This window comes from Labrus mixtus, chromosome 11 (assembly GCF_963584025.1).
Source record: "Labrus mixtus chromosome 11, fLabMix1.1, whole genome shotgun sequence".
Lineage (NCBI taxonomy): Eukaryota > Metazoa > Chordata > Actinopteri > Labriformes > Labridae > Labrus > Labrus mixtus.
The window spans coordinates 19,450,207-19,471,482 of NC_083622.1; the positions used below are offsets into that span (position 1 = coordinate 19,450,207).

Consider the following 21,276-nt stretch of genomic DNA (forward strand, 5'->3'; position numbering starts at 1 on the left):
TGTGAACAGGATCTATAGCGTTGAAAATAAAACCATAGAATATTAAATTACAAAATATAATAAAAAGCTTTTCTTTGAAATTTGTCACCTCTAATATATTTTTTATGCAGTAATGGATCAAGAGGGTCATTATTTTGTTCACTTCCATTTCTGATTTTCTTAATTGGCAACATGAGCCTTTTCCTCCCAGGTGTAGTTAAGTAGTAGTTATCGTCGTGGTTGAAGTGGAGACACGTGACACCTCTCAGGTGTTGCTGGTCTGCAGTGGCATGAGCATCCTCTCCTGGTTGTGTTTGCGGAAGAAGGCTTTTCCAAACTCATACGTGCTGATCATGATGGCGCAGGCTGGAGCCACTTTGATCAGCCTGGGGATGAAACCTGGCAGGGAGGAAACCGGTTAGAGCTACTGATGTGTCATTCGCTTAAGTACAAGGGCCGTATTTACAAAGCCTCCTAAATAATAACAGTTGCTCATAGTGACAAAATTCTAAGAAAATTATTTGAATCAGGACAATTTCTCCCCTCAAAGGTAAGGCTAGTTCCTTGTAAAGGTGAACGTTATTCACAAAACTTCTTAGCCCTTTAGAGAGCTCCTAAGGTGTAAAACTGTTACGAGGAGGACTTAAGAGTTGCTCAAGCTGAGATAAAAATTGAGAAATGTTCTTCAAACACTACTTGAAGAACATTCTTATTGAATCATAGTTGGGCCAAAAGGACATCAATTATTTAAACAGACATTTCAGTCCATCTTTGACTTTTTTCAGTGAGTCATGCATGTTGAGTTTCTCTCCATGCCGTCACCTCCACCCCAGGTGCATCCAATCATTAATAAAGCCTCTACACCTGCTGACGTAACTATCAGCATGTGAAGAAGCTGCTGCACAAACGATTTCAAACATTTTACAGGCTATATACTTTTCAAGTATGTTTTACAAATGATCACACAGATGCTAATTTCATAGTGTTCATGATTACACAACGTCCGACTAGATTATATGGTTGACTTTTTTTCTCAACTTTTGGGATTAACCAATCACAGCTTCTGAAAAAAAATGTGTCATACCTAGCAACGGGGTCCACCACGCCTCCTCACTAAGATAAAACTTTCTGTCTCTTCCTCGCTCAGAGTTGCTCTAAGAATGTTCCTAAATCACTCCTCGGCTAAAAATCCTTGCTAGCTGCTAATTTAGGAGCTATCTGAGAGAATTCTCAGAATGTTTATGAATACGAGCCCAAGTGTAATATAAACAAAAAAAAAGGTCACAAAAAGATATACCTGCAAACAGTCCCCCAACACCTTCCTGTGCCACAATCCTGCTCATAACACTGAAAGTGGAGGAGGACACCTCATGTGACACTGAGAAGACAAAGACAACCACAAACATTAAGTGACCAAAGCAGGCAAAGTTTCATGTAATAATGTAGTTTTCACACTTCATTCCAAAGCACTTCACTTTTAACACGTTTAATCAGAATAAAGTTGTGGTAAGTGTGCCATTATGTTAGCATAGAAGAAAGTTTAAAGTAGTTTTTATTGCACAGCAACATTAAATATAAAATGTCTCTACTAAAGGTATGTTGTTTGGTTTCATTAAATATTAATAATAAGTATGTCCATCAGTATTTCAAAAAGCTCGATATGACATCCTAAAATGTCTTTCAGTTGTCCACATCTTAAAATATTTTCAGCTAACTTGAACATAGAAAATACATTTTCTGAGAATTTTGACTTTGATCTTTAATTTTTTTTTTTTTTTTTTAACAATCTTGTGAAACACTCACTATTTAAACATTAAACAGATAATGTCATGCTTACAATTCTTGGCTTGTAGCTCCCCCAGCTCCACCTGCCTTCTTGTTTTGACAACATCAAAAGGTAACGTTATGATGGAAGCAATCTGAAAGAAACACATGCTTTAACCACTACAATCATTTTTAGATTAAGGTCTATTTATGAATCAAATAATCAATGACCTCATCTAAAGGTTTCAAAAAGCTCACTGGTGTGGAGATGCACTTACAGAGCCAGACAGCGCTCCAGAGAGGAAGGTAATGGTTATCGTTGGCTCTCTGGTGTTGTACTGTTCACACAGCCAGCCCTTGCTCTTTTCGTAGTTGTACCAGTACATGGCTGAGAATGGAACGTCTCTGTACAACGTGGGCCCCAGACCTCGCCACAGAGACAGCCAGCCTTCTGTCTCTACGGCCGAGCGGATGCAGGCAGTCAGCTCCCTGTACGACTGTTTCTGAGACTGCAGCTTTGTGCGGATCAGCTCCAGAGGGCTGATCACTGTTGCTGAACCCACTGACAGAGAGGGGAAAGAGACGCTCAAAACAAACTGCAGATGAGGGTAAGAACCAAAATCATTCTGTCACAGAGAAGATATCCTAAAACACAGCCGGATAACAAAGAAATGTAATTATCACTGAATATGATCTTACAGTTTAGTGGAGCATTTGATAGAAAATAGTTTTGAGTAAGAGTTTTACTTATTTTTTTAACTCTCTTTAATAAAGGCTCATTAGTCAGTGTTAAAAACTTTGCTGAACCTAGTCGGGGTCAAAATGTATCGCACTAAGTTTTCAAATGAAATCTAGTATTGACAAGAGATTCCTCTCCTCTGAGAAATATTCCATATTCCTATACACAATAACTTGAGTAAAGATGATCAACAGTATCATTGTGAATGCTAGTATCCAGAACAACTCATTTTTTGTCAGAAGTGGTCAGCTCACCTCTGGCGGTGGCTCCAGCTACAAGAGGAGCTTCCTGAGAGTAGTCTCCCATCCGGAGCCTGAGCACTGCACACAGCTGGTCATAGCACGTGAAGTAGATCACTGTGGCTGGGATTGCCATCACACTGGAAAAAAAAAAAGCAAATATGTTAAGTATGCACAAAACATCCATCAACTTGTAACGCAGGGGATAGAAATCAACCACAAAAACAACACTTTTGAATTGATGAACCAGATTTTTTAAACACTCATTCTATTAACTGTTAGAATGAACATAAAGCACTCTTTGGTAACCAGCCTTAAAGGTGGTTTGCCACTTATAGGTACATCTGGAACAAAAACGCCCTCAATGAATGCATCAGCTACATATTCAATAACTTCCCACTGTCCACATTTACTCAGTGAGTCGGCTTATGGTGGAGAGTAGGCTGTCTAAAACTAAAACAGAGTCTAAAACTGACTAGAGACATGAGTGCAAAACATAAATTGTACACACATAGAAGTCTTTAAACTCACAGTGTTGGAGGTAAACCGCTCCATAATGACTTTATGCCTTCTTGTCGAATTATCTTGACAAAGGCATCCTGTAAACAAACACAAAAAAAATGATACTGAACATAAAACAACTAAACCTAATCCTTTACATTTGATTTTGAAATGTAAATAGTGCCGTGTGAAAATTCTTACCAGTGTGCCATTGAAGTGACCGGGTGCTTTGTACCAGACCTTGGAATTTCCATTTTCACACACACATATGTGGTCCATGAGTCCATTACAGTAGACAAAGCATTTCCCTGAAAAACATGACAGATATGGTTTAAGTTATGTAGGCTGGAATAAATTATATTTCACTACCGAGGAAACACATAGAAGTTATATGAAAACTACAAATGAATACAAAAAATATAAATACATTTAGGGTTAAACCCACTGAAAAAGGTGTAGGCTGAAGTTTTTGCTTATTATGCTGAACATTATTAACTACTGAGTAACTGGTTAACTGAGTTTGAGCCACACCAAAACTCAACAGAACAAAGTTTCATGTCGTGCAAAAAAGTTATTTACTTTAAATGTTCCCCTACTTCTGTTTGTTTTTCAAATACCTGTTCCCAGAAGTTTTCAAACAACAGTCCATTTTGATGTACTCTGTAAATGATCTGTGCTGTTTTAACTTCAGTGGGTCATAAACTTTCCTATAAGAGAACCACAAAGTGTATTCAATCACTTCTGATTCAGGATATTCTTAGTTTAATACAATAAGGCGATGGACTTAGACATTTTAATTCAACAAAAATGTGCTTGTCTAATGCTACCTGTATTAATAATGACACTTGATTTTACCTTTAGGGAAGGGACTTTTCTGTGCTTGCAGTCTGATCTTCACAACATCCAAAGGAGTGACTGAAAAAAACAAGAAACTTAACATGAGCCTCTATTGATGTAAATAACAGGTATACAGTAAATATATATTAATAATGTTAATCAGGCCAACAAAATGATCTGTTCACCCCAAACTACCCTCTCTGAACTGTAAAACAGCTCTGTGATTAGGAGAGCCACCCTGATCCCAGAGGACCCCTCTGATTATAATCCTCCCATGATTGTTCACATATTATTGGTTTTAAGAAAGTTTGCACAGTGAGATAAAATGACCCAGGCATTTTTTAAGGTGTTATGGCTCTTGGTATGAAACCACATATCAGACACATATCAATAGTTGTAAAAGCAGAAAACTATTTTGCTGTGATTCTAATCATTGCAAGACACCATTTTCATTATATCTGTGATGCTTATTGTTAACCTGCATCTTACTAAAGCTTCAAATAGTGCAGTCACCATAGTGTAGACGACATCCCTACTTCTCTGATATTGAACATTTAAATTGTAGTTTTATTTGCTTATTTAACACGGACATGTGCAGTAACATTGTTACATTGTTGTGTAAAATACAGCTGAATGCATGCACACAGGTTTCTAGCCTTGGAAAATGTGCGACCCCCTGGTTAGGCTTTAGGGTTAAAACTGAACTGAAGCATTAGACTTTATTCTGTATCTATGCAGTTAGTTGTCCTTAAACATGGCATACTAGTTGGTTTCGCTGGGAGCAGAAAGGGTGGAAAGAAGAAGAAGAAGGAGAAATGTATAGCAGGGAAAGACAAATCAAGAATGTAAGGGAACAGAAAGTTGTTGCGAGGGAAGACAAAAACACGTGTAATTTGTGATGCTGGGGAATAATAATAGATAAAAGATGATTTTAAGTTTGACCTTTGACCTTAGGAAAAGAAAGAACATAATTATTTACATGAAGGTGCTGCTGGATGAGCTGAAAGAAGTAGAAACAGCACTCTGGGTATCTTACCGAACAAAGATGTGAGGAGGGCTCCGGAGCAGGACGCCACCATCTGTTGGAGTGGAGTAATGCCACCATTGGCTGAAGACGATGGACTTTGACCACTCATACTATTGACAATATACGTATAATTAATATGTTATTAAGGATTCGCTTGAACAAGAATTTGCTTTCACAAACAGAGCTAGTGAACGCCATGAGAAACGAAGGCTGTGATAACAGGTAACATGACATCCGACCTTTTAATGCAACATGGACGCCTCGAAGTCTTTCATGAATACAGACATCCTGCTCAGGTTTTTAAGTTTGTTGCCTGCATGTCAGTCGCTACTGTCTTAATAGAAAAGCATATCTTCAACACGTGTGCACTACATGGGATTGTTACCCCGGCTAACTTGTCAGTCACTCAAAACATTACATGATAACAAAAGTTACGTAGTATTGATTCCAGCACAGCACATTCTTTGAATTAACCTTACCCTAAATCCTTAACACAAAAATCTGACACGTTTAGCATAGCGATTTTTTTTTACAAATTAATCGCTTTATTTATTTATTTTATTTATGATTTAATGATTTGTTTTGTTTTATGCTGGTATAGCTATGTGGAAACATCACATGGGATCACAAAGGCTGCGTTTACCTATTGCTGGTGTTGCCAGATTTGAAGATTTCCGCAAAACCTCAAACACTTTTAAGATTGTCGAAAGTATGGAAATAACTATATTGACCTCAATAAAATGTGAACAATTTCTACTCAAGAATAAAGTCTGACAGTAAAGCACATGTGTAACGAATAAACTGATGTGAGCTAAGGTTGAGAACTAGTGTTTTCAAACCTCGTCATGCTTACGTTGACAGACAAACCTGGCAACCTACACTTCCTTCACCATTGGATTTAAAGCGGGAACGAGGCGATGGAAGAGTGACTTATAAAGTTTAATTTCTCCAGCAAAACATTGTTTAACATCTTCCCAATGGACAACTCCGTGCACACACTGCTAGTGTGTAGATTATTCGCGTGAATTTACGAAGTTGTGTAACGTAAGATGAGCTGACCGTCAAAGCTGTGTCTCTGTTTGTTTAACGGTAAGACTCGTCGTCTGTTACATTTAAATTATTGTGAAACATTAAACTGTATATCTTTTGTTTTGTTTTTTACTCTGTGCTGTTTTGCTTTCTGTTTGACTTATTTGTAAATATTTTGTATTGTTTTGTCTACACAGGCTACATATAATGACTTCCTGGGACATGTTTACTCTAAAATAAACATGTTTTTATGAGTGAAAGATGAAGCCAAGACGCACCCAGAGACATTCAGGTATTATTATAATGAACTACTATTTTATAAAAGCTTGTGTCACGTCTGTTTTTATGTTTTCTAGCGAAATGTCGAAACACCATGCACCTTAATAACTTATCATTTAGTATTTGCCTACCTGCACATAGTTCTGTATATATATATATTTATTTCTCGTTTACTACATATAGTTCTGGTTCCATCTGTTTACATCTGTCAGTCCGATCACTGTCCACTTATATCTACTCTTTTACATTTTGTATTTTTAAGTTTAAGCTTTAAGTTGTATTTAAATTGACACTTTATATTTAGGTTAAAATGTTTCGTCTACCTGCACTGTTGTTCATTTACTGCTCTGTGTGTCTTTGAATTTCCCCCCGGGGACAAATAAAGTTTATTGAATTGAATTGAAACGCAGGGTTAGATACTTATTTAACATTTACATTACTGACAGGTTTTGAGTTTCAGATTCCATCAATTCTTGACCTTCACTATTGTTTTCATTGAAGATATTTGTGCCACAGCTATTTACATTTTAAACGTGTCATTTTATTTATTTATTTATTAGCACACATATCAGAATACATCAAAATAGGATTAACAAAAACATAAAAGGTGTGTCAGGAGAGGTCAAGAAGCCAACAGGCTTATACAAGGGACCTCACCTCTTAAGAGACAAATAAATCAACTAAACAAATCGAATTACACATTTGAAATATAAACACATATACAGTAACCTATACACGTATTCATACACACACACACTTAGACACATACATACAATAGAAAGACTGAGAATGTTAACCCTCTATCAGCTAAATGAAACAGGCATTGATCTATTAAAAATGGAGTGAATGAGTGAGTTGATGGAAAAAAAAGAAAACAATGTATTTTATATATGCAAAAGTTGGACCTCATGGGTTAAATGTGAAGACAGTTTCCTTTTAAAAAATCTCTGTAGACGAAGAGCCGTTAACAATTTAAATTCATTAATAAATTAAAGTAACGCCCAGGCAAGTCAACCTTTTTAAATAACTTTTGATCTTGTGACAATAACCTTATAACATGAAACAATTTATACCTATGGGACAAGTAGCTTTCAGTTGGACAGACAATGCAATAGTATTCAGTTAACACTCGATTAAAGTTGTGTAATTTAGACATAAGAGCAGTAATATTGTTGAAATATATGACAAAATGAATACATCTGTTCATATCATAAGAGTTATCACTTTCTGAAGCATCAGAAATGGTAAACATATCTGACCAGATAATAAGTAATCACTTGGTTTCATACATAGTTGATCACTTACCGTCATTGATAAGATACTGTAAATGAAGCGCTTCATCTGAGATTACTAAGGCACCCTCTCTTATTGTGTGATTTTTGTGATTGCCTTTTAGGGAAAGGACTTGTTACTGCAGGTGATAAGGCAACACTGAGCCAAGCCAAGCCTGCTCAAGTCAAACCTTTTGTTGGGAAAGTGTTTTACCTGGATCTGCCATCTAATAGAGTAGCAGAGTCTTTGGAAGGGGACATAAAGGAACTTGGAGGGGTAAGGACAAAATTAGGTTAAAACTTCTATCATTTCTCCTGTGTAAGCATTATGAACAAGCTGTTGGTATTGGGTTCATCAAAATCCCTTTTTTCTCTCTTTTTTCATCCAGATTGTGGAGAAGTTTTTTAGTAAGGAAATAAAGTATCTGGTATCCAACAAGAGGGAGGCTAAATACGTGCATTGCCTCAGACAGGACTCTCCAGTCCCCAGCCCAGACTCTGGACAGAGTTCTCCTCACCCCCGCGCCAACCCACCTCGGCCTGGCAGCCATGGAGACAGCATCAAATGCAAGTCTCAGGGCCAAACTGACACAGTAAGTATGCTCTCGGGATATGTTTTTAGAAATGTTCTGTCTCACTTCTAATATGTGGCATTTTTCTGTTTTGTTAAGTATTATTTTCTGTTTTTGTCTTGCAGTTTGTTAAAAGTAGGGGGAAGTCTTTGGTGGAGAAAGTGGTGAAAGAGCAGGTATGTGAAGTCAACGCTAATGAGTTTAGAAAGGAAGTGTGATAAACTGTTTTGTTTTCTGTGCTAATACACACATGTTTGTTTTGTAGGAAAGGGTACAGATGAACAAGATTCTGTCAAATGCTTTGGAGTGGGGTGTGAAAGTCCTTTACGTAGATGGTATGTTGGATGGGGTTAACTGGTTTTTATGCTGCATTACACCAACCATTAGGTAAAGTAGTTATATCACATTAATTTCCCCTGCAGATATATTAGCCTATGTTCGGAAGAGAAAAAGGACTATCAGCGGCCAGCATCCTGCCACCACTGCTGTAAAAACAAGTTTACACTTGCGGGTTCGTAATCTTCTATGAATTCCTTGCAGAAATTAGCTTATGTTGTTGGATTGTTGTCTAAAAAAATTGCATAGATTTTGTAGATGTTTGAAAAACATTGCAATGAATGTTTTTTCCCCCTTGTGATTCTTTATAGGCCAAAGTTGAGACCGCAGCAAAACACAGCTTTCTAAAATTGAAAGGTAAATAATTTAAACAGTGTTAACAAGTTTTCCCAACCTCTGTCCTTTATCACACAAACAGTCTTTTATATATTTATTTTCAGGCAAAAAGTATTTAAACTGTTTTAGAGACTTTGTATTGCTGCTCAAATCAGAAGTATTTTTTCTCCAGGAGGAAGGATCAGTAAACCTTTCATCAAGGTTGAGGACTCGAGCAGGTAAGAGACAAAAGGTTAAAAAGGACCATCCACCATTTGTGTTTGACTTGTTTACATGTGTTGACTGTATGTCTTTTTCCTTCTTAAGACACTATCGTCCAATCTACCTCACTATGCCAAACATGCCTGAGTTCAACCTGAAGACTTTTCCTCCCTGTAGTCCCTTCTGTGTCGAGGACAAGGATCCTCCTGGGAACAAACAGCGAGGACACAGGTACACTTTAGCATCTCTGCTTCCTTTGTTGCTAACTTTACATGTTGACAGCATAGTATATAAGACCTGTAACACTGTCACAATGATGACATTTTAAAAATGTAAAACTATTTCCATTTTCTCTTCCTTCTTTCTGTGTTTTGCAGTAAGACAGAACTGTTGTGCTTTGTTTTTTATTTAATAAACTGGTTAAGCCAAAACCACAAAAACACTTTTTGGGAAATCATGTAATTGACTCAAAACATTTTCCAACAATTCAAAAATGTATTTTTCAGATTATTGATTAAATATAAATGTTTTTCATACACATGTATTTAATTCATTTTGAAACATTTGGATCAGAATCTGAATTCTGAATTCAAAAATGCTCTGAGTTTAAAATAACTTTTGGACTGTTTGAGTTCATGTTGCCAGAACCAGCCATCAAGACTGAATTCAACTTTTATCAGAATGCAGAAATCCAAAGTGTTTTCATCTTAGTTTTATTTGTGTAACCCCTGTCCTCCTGCTATCACAGTGAAGACACAGTACACGTCCGAAAGAAGAACAGAGACAAGAAGCGAAGCGGCTACTGCGAGTGCTGTTTGGTCAAATATGAGAACCTCACAACGGTAAGATATGACATTGTTAGAAGCTAAAAGTAGAATCACATGAGTGCCTTTTTATAATGAAAGACTACATGGACCAAAATCTCTTTTTATTTAAATAAACAACATTTTTTATTTGGTTTATATTTAGCTTTTAACTTGTTTCAGGGCTTTTGAAGAGTTATTATAGCCAAGACAATGAATAGTGTTCATACTTGGCTTACATGAACAGCTTCACTGTGGCTCAGTATTCTTAACTCTCCACTGCTCACCTTGATTGATTTTTTTAAAACCCTAATTTAGATATGAATCTAAAAGTTTGGACATTGTTTGGCTGTTATTTGGTAAAGTGTTGTTAGTTATTCTAAATAAACAAATCTGCAGCTGGTAAATCTTGTTTTTTTTTGCATAATTTAGCATTTAATATGAAAAAAAGATGAAGTGTGCTGAAAAATATATTAATTTCCAGTTGAAATATTGCTCTGTGCAATCAAAGTTACCCTACTATAATAAATACCTGTTCTAAGCTGTGGTATGTAGGACTTTCTCTTGTAATAGTTTTTCAGATGAAGAATATGTGAACAGTTTATTATGTGGCTGAATAAAACAGGAAATAACTTTATCAAGAGAAAGTATTTTGCTTAATCGTTGAAAATTGAAAAGCTGTATTTAATGGAACATTTATACATTTTTTAACCCACTATTTCTTTAAAGCATCTACAGAGCGACTGCCACAAAGCTTTCTCAAAGACTGATGAATATCTAGTTGTGGACAGACTGGTTTCAAACCTTCCCTGCAACTTATTTCACATCAAACCTCAAGTAAAAAGGTAACTTGTTCCCATTCTTGTAAAACATTATTGAAAAAAAAGTCTTTGCTTGATCAGTTTTTGACTCAATGATTTATTTGTCAATCTCTTCGCTCATCTCATCTTTTCTTTGATCCATGTCAGGCCCAAGTGCAGTGTTTCCTCTTTTCTGGTTGCTCCTGGACCTTGTGGGAAAACGGAGCTAAGGCACGAGGGAGATCTGGATACCTCAGAGATTATTAAAGAAGAGCAGCAACAGACTGATGGTGGCCGCAAGGGATCTAATTTAGGACACATTTTAAAAATGAAGTCCCCTCCTGCCCCTCTGATTCACAAAGAGAGAGACAGACGGACTTATGGCACTCACTCGGACAGATCCAAGCACAAACCTCTTGCACGTAAACGGCCGTGCAGACAGACTTCATTGACTTCTTGCGCTCAGAAAGCTGGTAAGGCTGAAATTTCTCGGCCAGGTACAGAAACAGCACCCTCTAGAGGTGACATTACTGCCCCTGCTGCCTCTGGAGTATCTCAGGTTGACCCAGTGGACCGAATAATAATTCAAGATGATAACATCCTATCCTCTCACGTCTGTTCTATGAACAAACATGAAGTTTGTTGTAAAGAAGTTTCTTTAAAAAGCCTCAGTGTAATAATGCATCCTGAGGAGTCGGATAAGAAGCAGGAATCATCCCTTTGTGAGGCTGTACAAAATACAGTAACTGAAAACAACTCTGAAGAAACAACTCCTCCCACAGAAAACTTTCCTCCTGTTCAGGAAATACAGAGGAGGGTCAAAGTTTATGAACACAAAAGAAGGAAAGTGGACACTCTTGTGAAACATGTAAAGCCAAGTGACATTCCTGATGACTCCATGCTGACACTTTGGGATCTTTTTCAGTCAAGTGATAACACGGAGGTGGAATTTCTCGGGTTTTAAGGCTTGGCAAAGGAAAACAAATTACCAGTAGCTTCAGGGAAAAACAGTTGTTACTTGCTCGATTTCAAGAACCACACCACAGATTGTGGCATTGACTCTGCAAGCCTAGACCTAGATCTTTTTGGTCTTGAAACATAAGTTTAATACAGTGTGAGTAAACACACTGTACTATTTTTATTTGCAGGGTTTGTATCAGATGTAAAGCAGCAGCTGATTTGCTGAGGTTTAAAGCATTGCGATATATAACTTAAGAGGTGAACCAGAAAACAACAAAATATATTTTGTGGTTACTAAAACTAAAATGTTTGAAAATATAAAACAACATGTGATATTTTGACAGTTTTTTTTAAAGGCCTTTATTATCACATTTCAATAACACATCTTGTCTTTATCTAAATCTTCTCTGGGATGGGTAGAAATCAAATTAGGAGAATTGATAACTGGTCATTCCTTTTATATTCAGCTGCTGATATTTACATCAACTCTGAAAAATGCAGAGTTCTGCCTCTAAACTTAAATGAGTGCCAATTTATGTGGTCACCTTTTTTTTGTATAAGGTAATTGTCTTTGTGACATGTACATAAATAAAACAAATGGCAACTAATAACGGCAGGTACATCAAAAGGCCCATCTCAAAATATTAACAGGACCTTTTTTTCCTTTCAGTTCTGAACAAAAACAAACACTGTATTTTCAACAGCCTGTGAACAACTTAAATTTCTATGTTACTCAATGAACTTTTACAGAAGTGCTTTTGTCAGTTAACTGTTTCTGCATGTGGTCTGAATATTGACTGTTCAGATAAAGCATTAGAATAAGGGAAAAGGCAGCTGTAGTCATGATGTTTTGCATGGTTTACACAATTGTTTAAATGAATCTTTACAGACAGCTGGAACTCATTGTATGTATGAAATACATATAGTTGATACATACACTGATGAGAATGACCTGCAGGTTGGCTGTGTGGTACTTGGCATTATGTATGACATTTTTAGGAGTCCTCCTAAGTGCACTTTTAATGACCTGCCTTCTTGCGCCTTTTCTGATGCATTAGCTCAGCGTCACCCTTTTCTCCCTGCGCTTAGTGCATTAGCCCGGTGCCCTTGTTTCCTCACTGTCAAATGGATGCACTGTCTCAAAAAGGGAGTCTTTGCCATTGGCATCAAAAGACAAAACATTGTGTTCCAATGCAAAGGGACAGCGGTAGAGCAACAAAGGAAAAGGCAACACTGATTGCTTGAAGATGACTTTATTGTCTTCAGTTGCTCAACATACCAATACTTCTGGCTTTCTCTACTTCCTGGCGGTAAATGAAGAGAATTTTGTTTTCAGACTATTGTTTAGAAAAATAAGCATTTTGTCACTTACAGTATGATAAATAGTGATGGGCAATTGTCACATTTTATAGACTGAACTAGTTGCAACTACCTTAAAACCAACCTTATAAAAGTCAATTGTCCAAACTGTTTTTTTTGTTTCTCCAGGTGGCTGGTGTCTTTTCTGCGTACACACTTACACAATACTCTGCACATTTGATCAGACCTTGTCTTACTTGTCCTTATAAGTCTTAAAACGGATGTCACTGACAACATGCAAACTATGAAAGCCCCAAATCTGCTTGTGGGATTTAGTAATTATGTTTTTTTGCGTTCCCTGAATGTAAATTGGCTGGTGTCCGTCCATAATAAAGATGAACTGTCTCAAATGTGTTGAACTTTTGCCTCAGAGCAATATCAGCTCCCCCCTGTAAACAAGCACCATGTGTCTGGAAATAAATATTGGCTCTGGGGCAAATCCACACCTGCTCAAATCATCAGGTGTGTACATAAATAAACAACTATGTCGATCGTTGACAGTGCCATGTGGGATCAGTTTCAGATGAGGGTGCATAAATTGTACAAATTAACATGTCACATAGGCTTTTCGAACATGTTTCATTTTGGTCTTTATGGCAACAGTAACAAATGTGCGGATATGTGAGAAATATTGTTCCAGCAATAAGAGAAAACAATATCACAACACGCGCGCACAGGAATCCATTAAGTCTGCTTTTTTTGGATTCCTGACAGACGATGGACTAACTCGTAACAGAACTGGACAGGAATGGCGCTTCTGCTGCAATTGAACATGGAGGAAAATTAAACAAGAGGAGAAGGAAACGGGCGTGGATGCTGGTCCAGCAGCTTTCCTCCGTCCCGTCTCCACTGCTCGCTCATATTTATGCATTAGGCGTTTCTGCAGTGAGCTGCTGGATATTGATGTGTTTTAAGGAGGTGTTCCCAATCCTCTCCTCCCCTTCATCCATCCCTGCCTTCCTCCCTCTCTCTCCCTCCCTCTCCTCCCTGCCTCCACCGTGCTGCTGATCCGCGGGATCTCGGTGCGCTTTCTCTCTCAGACGCGCTCGGCGTTCAGACTCACAAGGACCCCGATGGCCCCCATCCAGCGGGACTGCGCTAACCAGACAACCAGCCCCGGTTTCCAGCTCCCCTAGCGAAGGCAGGACCCTGCGATCCTGCCCCTGGAATACCGCATCGTTTTATAATTTCCAACAAAAGAGAGAAAGAGGACGGTGATGATGCTGAGGATGCGCCCGCGATGGTGGATTTCCCTTTTGTGCGTCTGTGGATTGATGCACTTCGGTCACCAGAGCAGCCCCAATGCCCAAAATGGTAACTGATGCTGTTTCAGATAGGCTATTAATTGAATTGTTATCGCGCAAAAGCGTAAAATCCTCATAAATAGGCCTGTGTTTTTTTTAAATTCATACCACCGTCTACCTCATGATCTCCATCTGAAATATATGTAGCTTGTGGCTGGTTCTTGTGATCAAAGGGAAATAGGGAGCAATCGACAATTTAGATGGCGCTGTTTGTGATGAAGGTATCACTCGTGTTATAAAACCAATGTTTTGCTCTTCGTCTCTGTGCAGGGGTCGCCTTGTCGAGCTTGAAGGCTCTTCGTGATGCAAGCAGGTTCGTGGGGAAGGAGGACACGGTGCCTCTCCGCCTGCTCTACAGCAGACACAACCACAGCCAGATCACAGAGGACGAGCTCAGCACCAGGGTTAGAGCCAGCTCCGGATCCACTCAGGTAAACCATGTTTTCAGCCAGGGGAGTGTCTACATGCACTGCTGTGTGTGTGTGTGTGTGTGTGTGTGTGTGTGTGTGTGTGTGTGTGTGTGTGCGTGCGCGTGCTTGTTTATGTTTTGTACATCCCTGCCCTCATCCTCAGCGGGGGAAATTACAATATACTGCTAAGTGAATTAAAAAACAAAACAGGAAAAGCCTGAAACATTTAGGCACAGCCAAGCTGCTCTAATTAGACTGTCTTAGCATGCTATTTGGGTCATTGTTTTGCATATCCCAACAGCAGACCATCCCGTCTTTTATTTAAATCAATTACTCAGCATGTCCTCACGTCCACTTTGTCAACACTGTGCATTTAGAAAATCACCAGCCATGGTCTTCTGGCTGTCAGTATAATTAATAATTCAGTGATAACTTGCATTTTGTGTGCCCAGCTGGTTCGCTGTCCCAGCAGCCGTCTCACCTACATCAGATCTCATATCTCATATCCCATTAAGCAGCATTTTTCACTGTATTCATGAATGAAAGAGACTAAAGATAAACTGTTAGAGCTTGACCAGCATGTCTGATCTGACTATATTGTCACCAGGTTTAACGTACCATCTCACGGATATAATGGGATATGTGTTTATATCGTCTGATATGTATTAAGAACAGGCTGTAAGTGAAAGATATACTACAATAAAGGTAATGAGAAATAGTGTTATGTATACATAATCTCTCCACCAGAGGGCAATCACAGGTTTTTTTCACCCCACTGTTAAATAATCCTCTTTGAAGTCATACAGAAGGTATCCTTATAAAATATGTCTTGTGTATTGTGTCATACACTACCATCTTAAACTAGAACATTACATTGGCTGGGATTTTAAAAGCAGGATAAAGGATCATTAGACGTTTCTCTGCTTAACACTTCTGATTAGTGGATTGATGTAAGATTTGTTTATTGTCTGTCTTTTGTTCTGTCTGAAACTTGTATGCTGCTGTCTTGGGCAGGACTCTCTTGAAAAAGAGATCTTGTATCTCTTGAGAATATTTTCCTAGTAAAAAAAAAGGTAAAATAATACAAAAAAATAGCACATTTTGTTGCTGAGCAAAACACTGGTGGCTAGCAAATAAGAAGCTCTTCATGGGTTAAGCTTTTATAATGTTTTGTAAATGAATATCCTCTAAATTGTAAACAAAGTCATGCACAAAGCTTTAGGTAGTTTTCTTAAAACCAGGAACAACCATATTGATCATCGCAAAAAACTTTATATTGAACCATTTGGCCTGATACTGTGTAATAATAATCCCAATCCTTTAATTGTGTTCACTGACTCAGTTCAGTGAAGCAGGATGTCTGCTGGGTTCATTTCAACAGATGAGTCAATTAGCATTCTGAAAACCTGTCATGCGTTTTTAATTTGTTCGGCTAAGGCTTGTGTTGGGATAGCCTATTCAGGGCCCAGAGAGTGGAGAGGGCTACAGATGGTAGCAAGCAGGGAGGTGGCGCTAACCCTTTGTCTCTCTCACACCTCAGACAGAGCTGCAGCTCGATGGGTAAACAAGCTAACAGGAACCATCTGCCATCAGATATGATTTTTATATTTTCCTTTTGAAGCTGATACTCATCCCCATCACAGGTTTATCACACAACATAGTCTTCATTTGAACTGGATTTTAAAGACAGGAGGCTATTTGCTTCAGAGCAAGAGAGATTTAAAAAGACAAACATTTTATATTTTAAAGAAGATTTGCACAAGCTATTTAATATCAAGCCTAACCCCTCATGTTTTCAAGATACAGGTGAGTGTATTTCCTGCGTTTACAGCTCGGGGGATGTATTTATTTAGCTGTAAAATAATTTTAAAATAACTTGCATATTGGAAATCAATACGTCAAAAAGTTCAAACCATGCTTTAAAATAGGCTAAATGTTGCGCATGAGGAACAGAGCAAGGTAGGAGGGAGAGGAGACAGACATTGCTATCCTTGATTTTGTTTCTGATCTTCTGAATGTCGTATTCTCCAGAGAGTTGCAGATAGTGCAATCATCCTTGATGTCACTTGTACAAAGTTTGATCAGTTATTGGCTGTTTTTAGATCAACAGCCTAAAAACAAATCTGTCAAGTAGATCTAAAAATGTGTGACACAGGAAGTTATTTATAGCATTCTGTTGCTTTGCCTATTTTCAGTCTGAGACGCAAACAGCTTCACCACTGAATGAGCAATTGGGAGTTCAGCAAAGTGCTCCTGATGTTTTGGTGAAAAAAAGAAACGCTTCAAGTGGAATCAGCCAGAATGTGTGTGTATATGTTGGTTTGTATGATTGCTTACTGTGTATGTGTGTGTGTGTGTGTGTGTGTGTGTGTGTGTGTGTGTGTGTGTGTGTGTGTGTGTGTGTACAGCATATTAACAGCACTTAGAGTCATACTTTGAGAGTCAGAGTGGAAAGTCAGGCATGCTGTTACTCAGAAATCAATGTTGGAAGGATCAGTGGTAGCATCAGAATACTGGCTCGGCTCAGTCAAGCTGGGATGTGCTTTCATTAAACACAATTACTGGTACCTCCTCCCATTATGGATCCAATCTGCCAAAATAGATTTCATCACAAGCGTGCCATGGAAAGGGATTGCCCTTTGAATGTGCTCACACACACACACACACACACACACACACACACACACACACACATGCCTACCATCTCTTATATTCATTGGCAACGCAGAGACACACTCCTACAAACAAAAGAGTCTGTGGTCACTTGGGACCTCATGGGCTAAGGTCGTCCTTGAGCGAACATATAGGCACCTCCTCAAACGGAAACAAAAACCTACACACTCCCCTCCTCCTCTCGTTGTCATGCGGTGTCCGGTCTGTAATGAAGGTGGTAGCCCTTGGGCTCAGTCTGGGGGGAGGGTAGGGTGAGATGTGTTTTAGTTCAGCTCTGGGACTCCCCCTCCACCTGCACAGGAATGAATGTGGGGAGATCTCATTGACCCAAGGGTGTGTAATAAAGCCTGTACCATATGTGCCCAGAGCTGAGAATGAATTCAATCCCTAAATCAATCACACACAGCACATGCACATTTCTGTTGTACATTTCAATGCTGCAGGACAAAAATATGTCTTGAAAGCATTTATTTTATTCTATGTCTCTGGTACCTTTATACAATTTGGTCTGATAAACATAGAAACCAATAGGCATTTACTTATAATTACAAAAGGCTGCATTATGTTTTCTACATACGTTGTCGCTCACAAAATGCAGAAACATTTAGATGGCAAATGAAAACAATATTTTCTTACTGCTGTTGGTGTTCAAAAAAGACAATACAGCCATCCATCAACGTAGACAAGAATTGATCATAACATGCTAATGAACTGACCATATATAATGTAGCCTATGCATTTATTTAAGGGTAATTAACCTGTCTTCTCTGCTTTTTTAGGTAAACCACGTGGCACAGGCAAGCTTTCAAGTTGAAGCTTTTGGCAGAATATTCATCTTGGATGTGGAACTGAATCAGTGAGTATTATATTATTTCATCTTTTTTTATGGCTATCTGTCTTAGTAAAAGCTTTCTGTGTCTGGTTACCGACCAACTACATCTCTGGCTATTGTGCTATACAGTAACTCTCTGTCACTTTCTATAGTTTTTTTTTCTGTTGGTCTAGCAGGCTATTTGTCTTGTTAGCTAATGGCTGTTTGTCTGATAAGCTATAGCTAATAGCTATGTTTTGCTGTCAGCCATGCTGACTACATACCTCTGTGTTAGAAGCTAGCTATTAGTTATTATCTGTGTGTGTGTCAGCTGAGTCATTTGTCTGTTGGCAGGCTAACTATTTGCTTTCTTTCTGTCAGTCTGACTATCTGACTAGCTGTCTGTTCGTCTACCAAGCTAAACTATAAGTTTTGGGTTAGCTATTTGTCTCTCTGAATCCAGAAATTCTTGAGCTAGCTAATTGTCTTATCAGTCCTGTCATCTTTCTGTTGGCCTGGCTAGCAAGCTAGCTATCCATTGTTTGGTTATCTATTCGTGTTTATATCTGTCTGTGGAGTGACGTCTTCATAGAAGTTGAGTCAAGTATATTTGACTTTCTGACTCAGAAATGATCTCAGCAGAAGTCGAATGTCATTCTCTGTGGCCTGGACAACACTTTTTGTCAGTGTTGTTCTTTAGCAACTAAATAGCACATAACAGACATTAATATCCTGTATTTGTGTGACCTGAATGTTGGTCATTGTAGTACTGCAACCTTCTCTCTTAGTGCGGGTCATTGCTCCTATTTGGTAACCCCTGAGCATTAATATCTTATTCTGATGGAGGTGCGCTACATCAGGCCATTATATGAATGAATGTACATGCATCTATGTGGATATGTGTATGTGCAGCACTTAGGTATTGTTTGTGTGTTTGTGCATGATTTAGAGGTTCCATCATAATAGGAAGTGATTTATGGTAAAGGCTGAAGCACTGCCCTGTCAGACTGATATTGATCACATCTTAGCTGATGGAAAGTAACTCTCTCTCTCCTCATTCTCTCCTTCTCTCTCTCTCTCTGTGCTTTTTGAACGCACTTTTTGGCGTCTTCCTTATAAAATCTCTCTTTGGTTTTGTTTCTGATTCCCTGTGTCATGCATTGCGAGACCTGGGCTCGTTTGTCTCATTTAGCCCATCAAAAAAGGAAGTGTGTGAACTTGGCAAGCACATAAGGTGATGCTTCCTGCTCATCACAGTGGAAGTCACTTCCCTACTGAGTGAAATGTTACATCACAGGAATTCCCAGGTTTAGGGGATTTGTTTCTGTAAAGCCTGCAGCTCACTGCTTGACGTATCAACCAGTCATGGAAATAAAGTATGCGTCTGCACACACACAAACATATCAGTGCGCCGTCACAAGCCCACTCACTTTCATCAGCACTTGTATTGATGTAAAGTTGTTATTCATCTGTGTGACATTGTAGGCCAAGTTGTTCTTTTCTATCATTTCTGAACTTTCCACCAGAACAACGTCTGCAAGCAAACACTTAAGTGAAGTGTTGTTTTTAACTCAGCAGAGAGTGAATTAGCCTCAAATCAGCCAGCTCCTGGCCACAGTTTGACATGTGTGGCACTGAATAAAAATGAGAGACCGAGATCAGTGCAATAGAGCGTTGTTCTGTGTGATGTTGATCTGTTTTTGTCCTTCAAGACTGAAACATCAAGCACAAAAAAACTGTGCAACCATTTTGACAGTCAATTAATCTTTGTCAACCATAATACCAGAAAGATGCAAAGAGAATAAATATTGACTGTCAGGTTAACTTATAATCAAACAAGATCAGACAATTCCAGCTGTGAGAAATGTCTGCATTTTGGTTGTATTTGACACTGATCTAAATGTATCTTTAAGGTTTGTGACTGTTTGAGGTTACATACAACCTGACCCCTGCCATCAGGCTTCTGGAAACAGATCGGTGTTTAAAACTTAATTCAATAAATGTATAGCCAAAGATAAAATGATCAAAAAATAGGAGGATCGACTAGTATTTTGGATGGTTTGTTGGACAAAACAAGTACATTTAGGCTGTAAAAGGTTGTGATGGGACTTTTTAAAAAACTTTTTTTTAGCATTTAATTGATAATAAGAAATTGACTTTTTGATAAAGAAGAAGAAAGATTAGTCTTCATCCCAGCCCCATTTTCGTCCTTTGTGGGAGTAGTTCTCTATCCTCTCTCTGTGTCGAAATGTGTACAACTGAGATTCCTTCTCCTCATCCTGACACTGCCCTCCTCTCTCCTCTTTGTCATATACCAAACTCCAGACAAATAAACTCAGCTCATGTGTGTCTGTGGGTGCAGGAGTGGGAGGTATTTTGATTCCCAGAAACAAAACACAGTTCTCTCATTTTGGATCCATGAGTGATTTAGCTGCGGTTCATTTTTTTGTTTAGTAGTTGGTATGAGCCTAAAAAAAAGGTGTGTTTTTCAGCATTATATGTAATATGTGTCAGTTGATCTGCAGTGCCTCATAATCATTATCCTCCTCTCTCCATGAATCTTAGCCTCCAGTCATTGTTTTGCCGTAGACTGTGAGTAATAGAAGTGTGGGCGTTTAGTTATAAAGTCATATGTCTTGTGAATTTGAAGCACATGTATCTTGAGAGAACATGTTTGTTTTTAAGTGTACATTTTTAGCCAAGTGCTCTAAGTTTCAGATATCAAAATTCATGGAAAATTTCTTGGTAAGTGCTTGTTCTACAAATGTTTAGCACTATTAATAATGTTGATCTATGGATGACTGTCGAAAGAATAGTCCATCACTGAAATATGTCTAAACATAAAGGAGAGATACTAGCCAGGAAATGTGTTTCAGATGTTCATGGGCGTCTGAGGATTAATCTTACTGACATCAATGTTCACCAAACCGTTCATTTAACATGAAGTAAAAGTTTATGTCTGATTTGTGACCAAATATCTGAAGCCCATGACATTTCTACGATTCTCAGCTAGAATTTGTTGCCTGCACCATTTGGTATAATTGTA

The 21,276-nt window shown here is 38.3% G+C and overlaps 3 protein-coding genes across 4 annotated transcripts in view; 2 read left to right on the plus strand and 1 right to left on the minus strand.

The window, feature by feature from the left end:
* Positions 1 to 78: 78 nt before the first annotated feature.
* On the minus strand, positions 79 to 5,523 carry slc25a40 (solute carrier family 25 member 40). The gene is made up of 10 exons (XM_061050616.1): positions 5,326 to 5,523; positions 5,096 to 5,196; positions 4,078 to 4,137; positions 3,424 to 3,530; positions 3,253 to 3,320; positions 2,737 to 2,861; positions 2,022 to 2,305; positions 1,817 to 1,898; positions 1,277 to 1,357; positions 79 to 378 (listed from the first exon to the last, which is right to left on the minus strand). Exons 2-10 carry the CDS (start codon positions 5,193 to 5,195, stop codon positions 245 to 247), a joined length of 1,041 nt encoding a protein of 346 aa, XP_060906599.1. The 5' UTR covers position 5,196; positions 5,326 to 5,523; the 3' UTR covers positions 79 to 244.
* Positions 5,524 to 6,293: 770 nt separating this feature from the next.
* Positions 6,294 to 12,321, plus strand: dbf4 (DBF4-CDC7 kinase regulatory subunit). Its single transcript, XM_061050617.1, has 12 exons — positions 6,294 to 6,407; positions 7,791 to 7,942; positions 8,055 to 8,258; positions 8,363 to 8,413; positions 8,503 to 8,572; positions 8,660 to 8,748; positions 8,885 to 8,930; positions 9,082 to 9,127; positions 9,216 to 9,341; positions 9,859 to 9,952; positions 10,643 to 10,758; positions 10,882 to 12,321. Exons 1-12 carry the CDS (start codon positions 6,377 to 6,379, stop codon positions 11,675 to 11,677), a joined length of 1,821 nt encoding a protein of 606 aa, XP_060906600.1. The 5' UTR covers positions 6,294 to 6,376; the 3' UTR covers positions 11,678 to 12,321.
* A 1,621-nt stretch (positions 12,322 to 13,942) lies between these two features.
* adam22 (ADAM metallopeptidase domain 22) overlaps positions 13,943 to 21,276 on the plus strand; it is a 60,259-nt gene continuing 52,925 nt past the window's right edge. The window contains exons 1-3 of one of the 2 annotated variants that reach the window (XM_061050618.1): positions 13,943 to 14,346; positions 14,607 to 14,767; positions 18,199 to 18,275. In XM_061050618.1, the coding sequence (XP_060906601.1) occupies positions 14,250 to 14,346; positions 14,607 to 14,767; positions 18,199 to 18,275 (335 nt within the window). In that variant the 5' untranslated portion in view covers positions 13,943 to 14,249. The remainder of the gene's footprint in view (positions 14,347 to 14,606; positions 14,768 to 18,198; positions 18,276 to 21,276) is intronic. The other variant, XM_061050619.1, reaches the window with a different exon arrangement.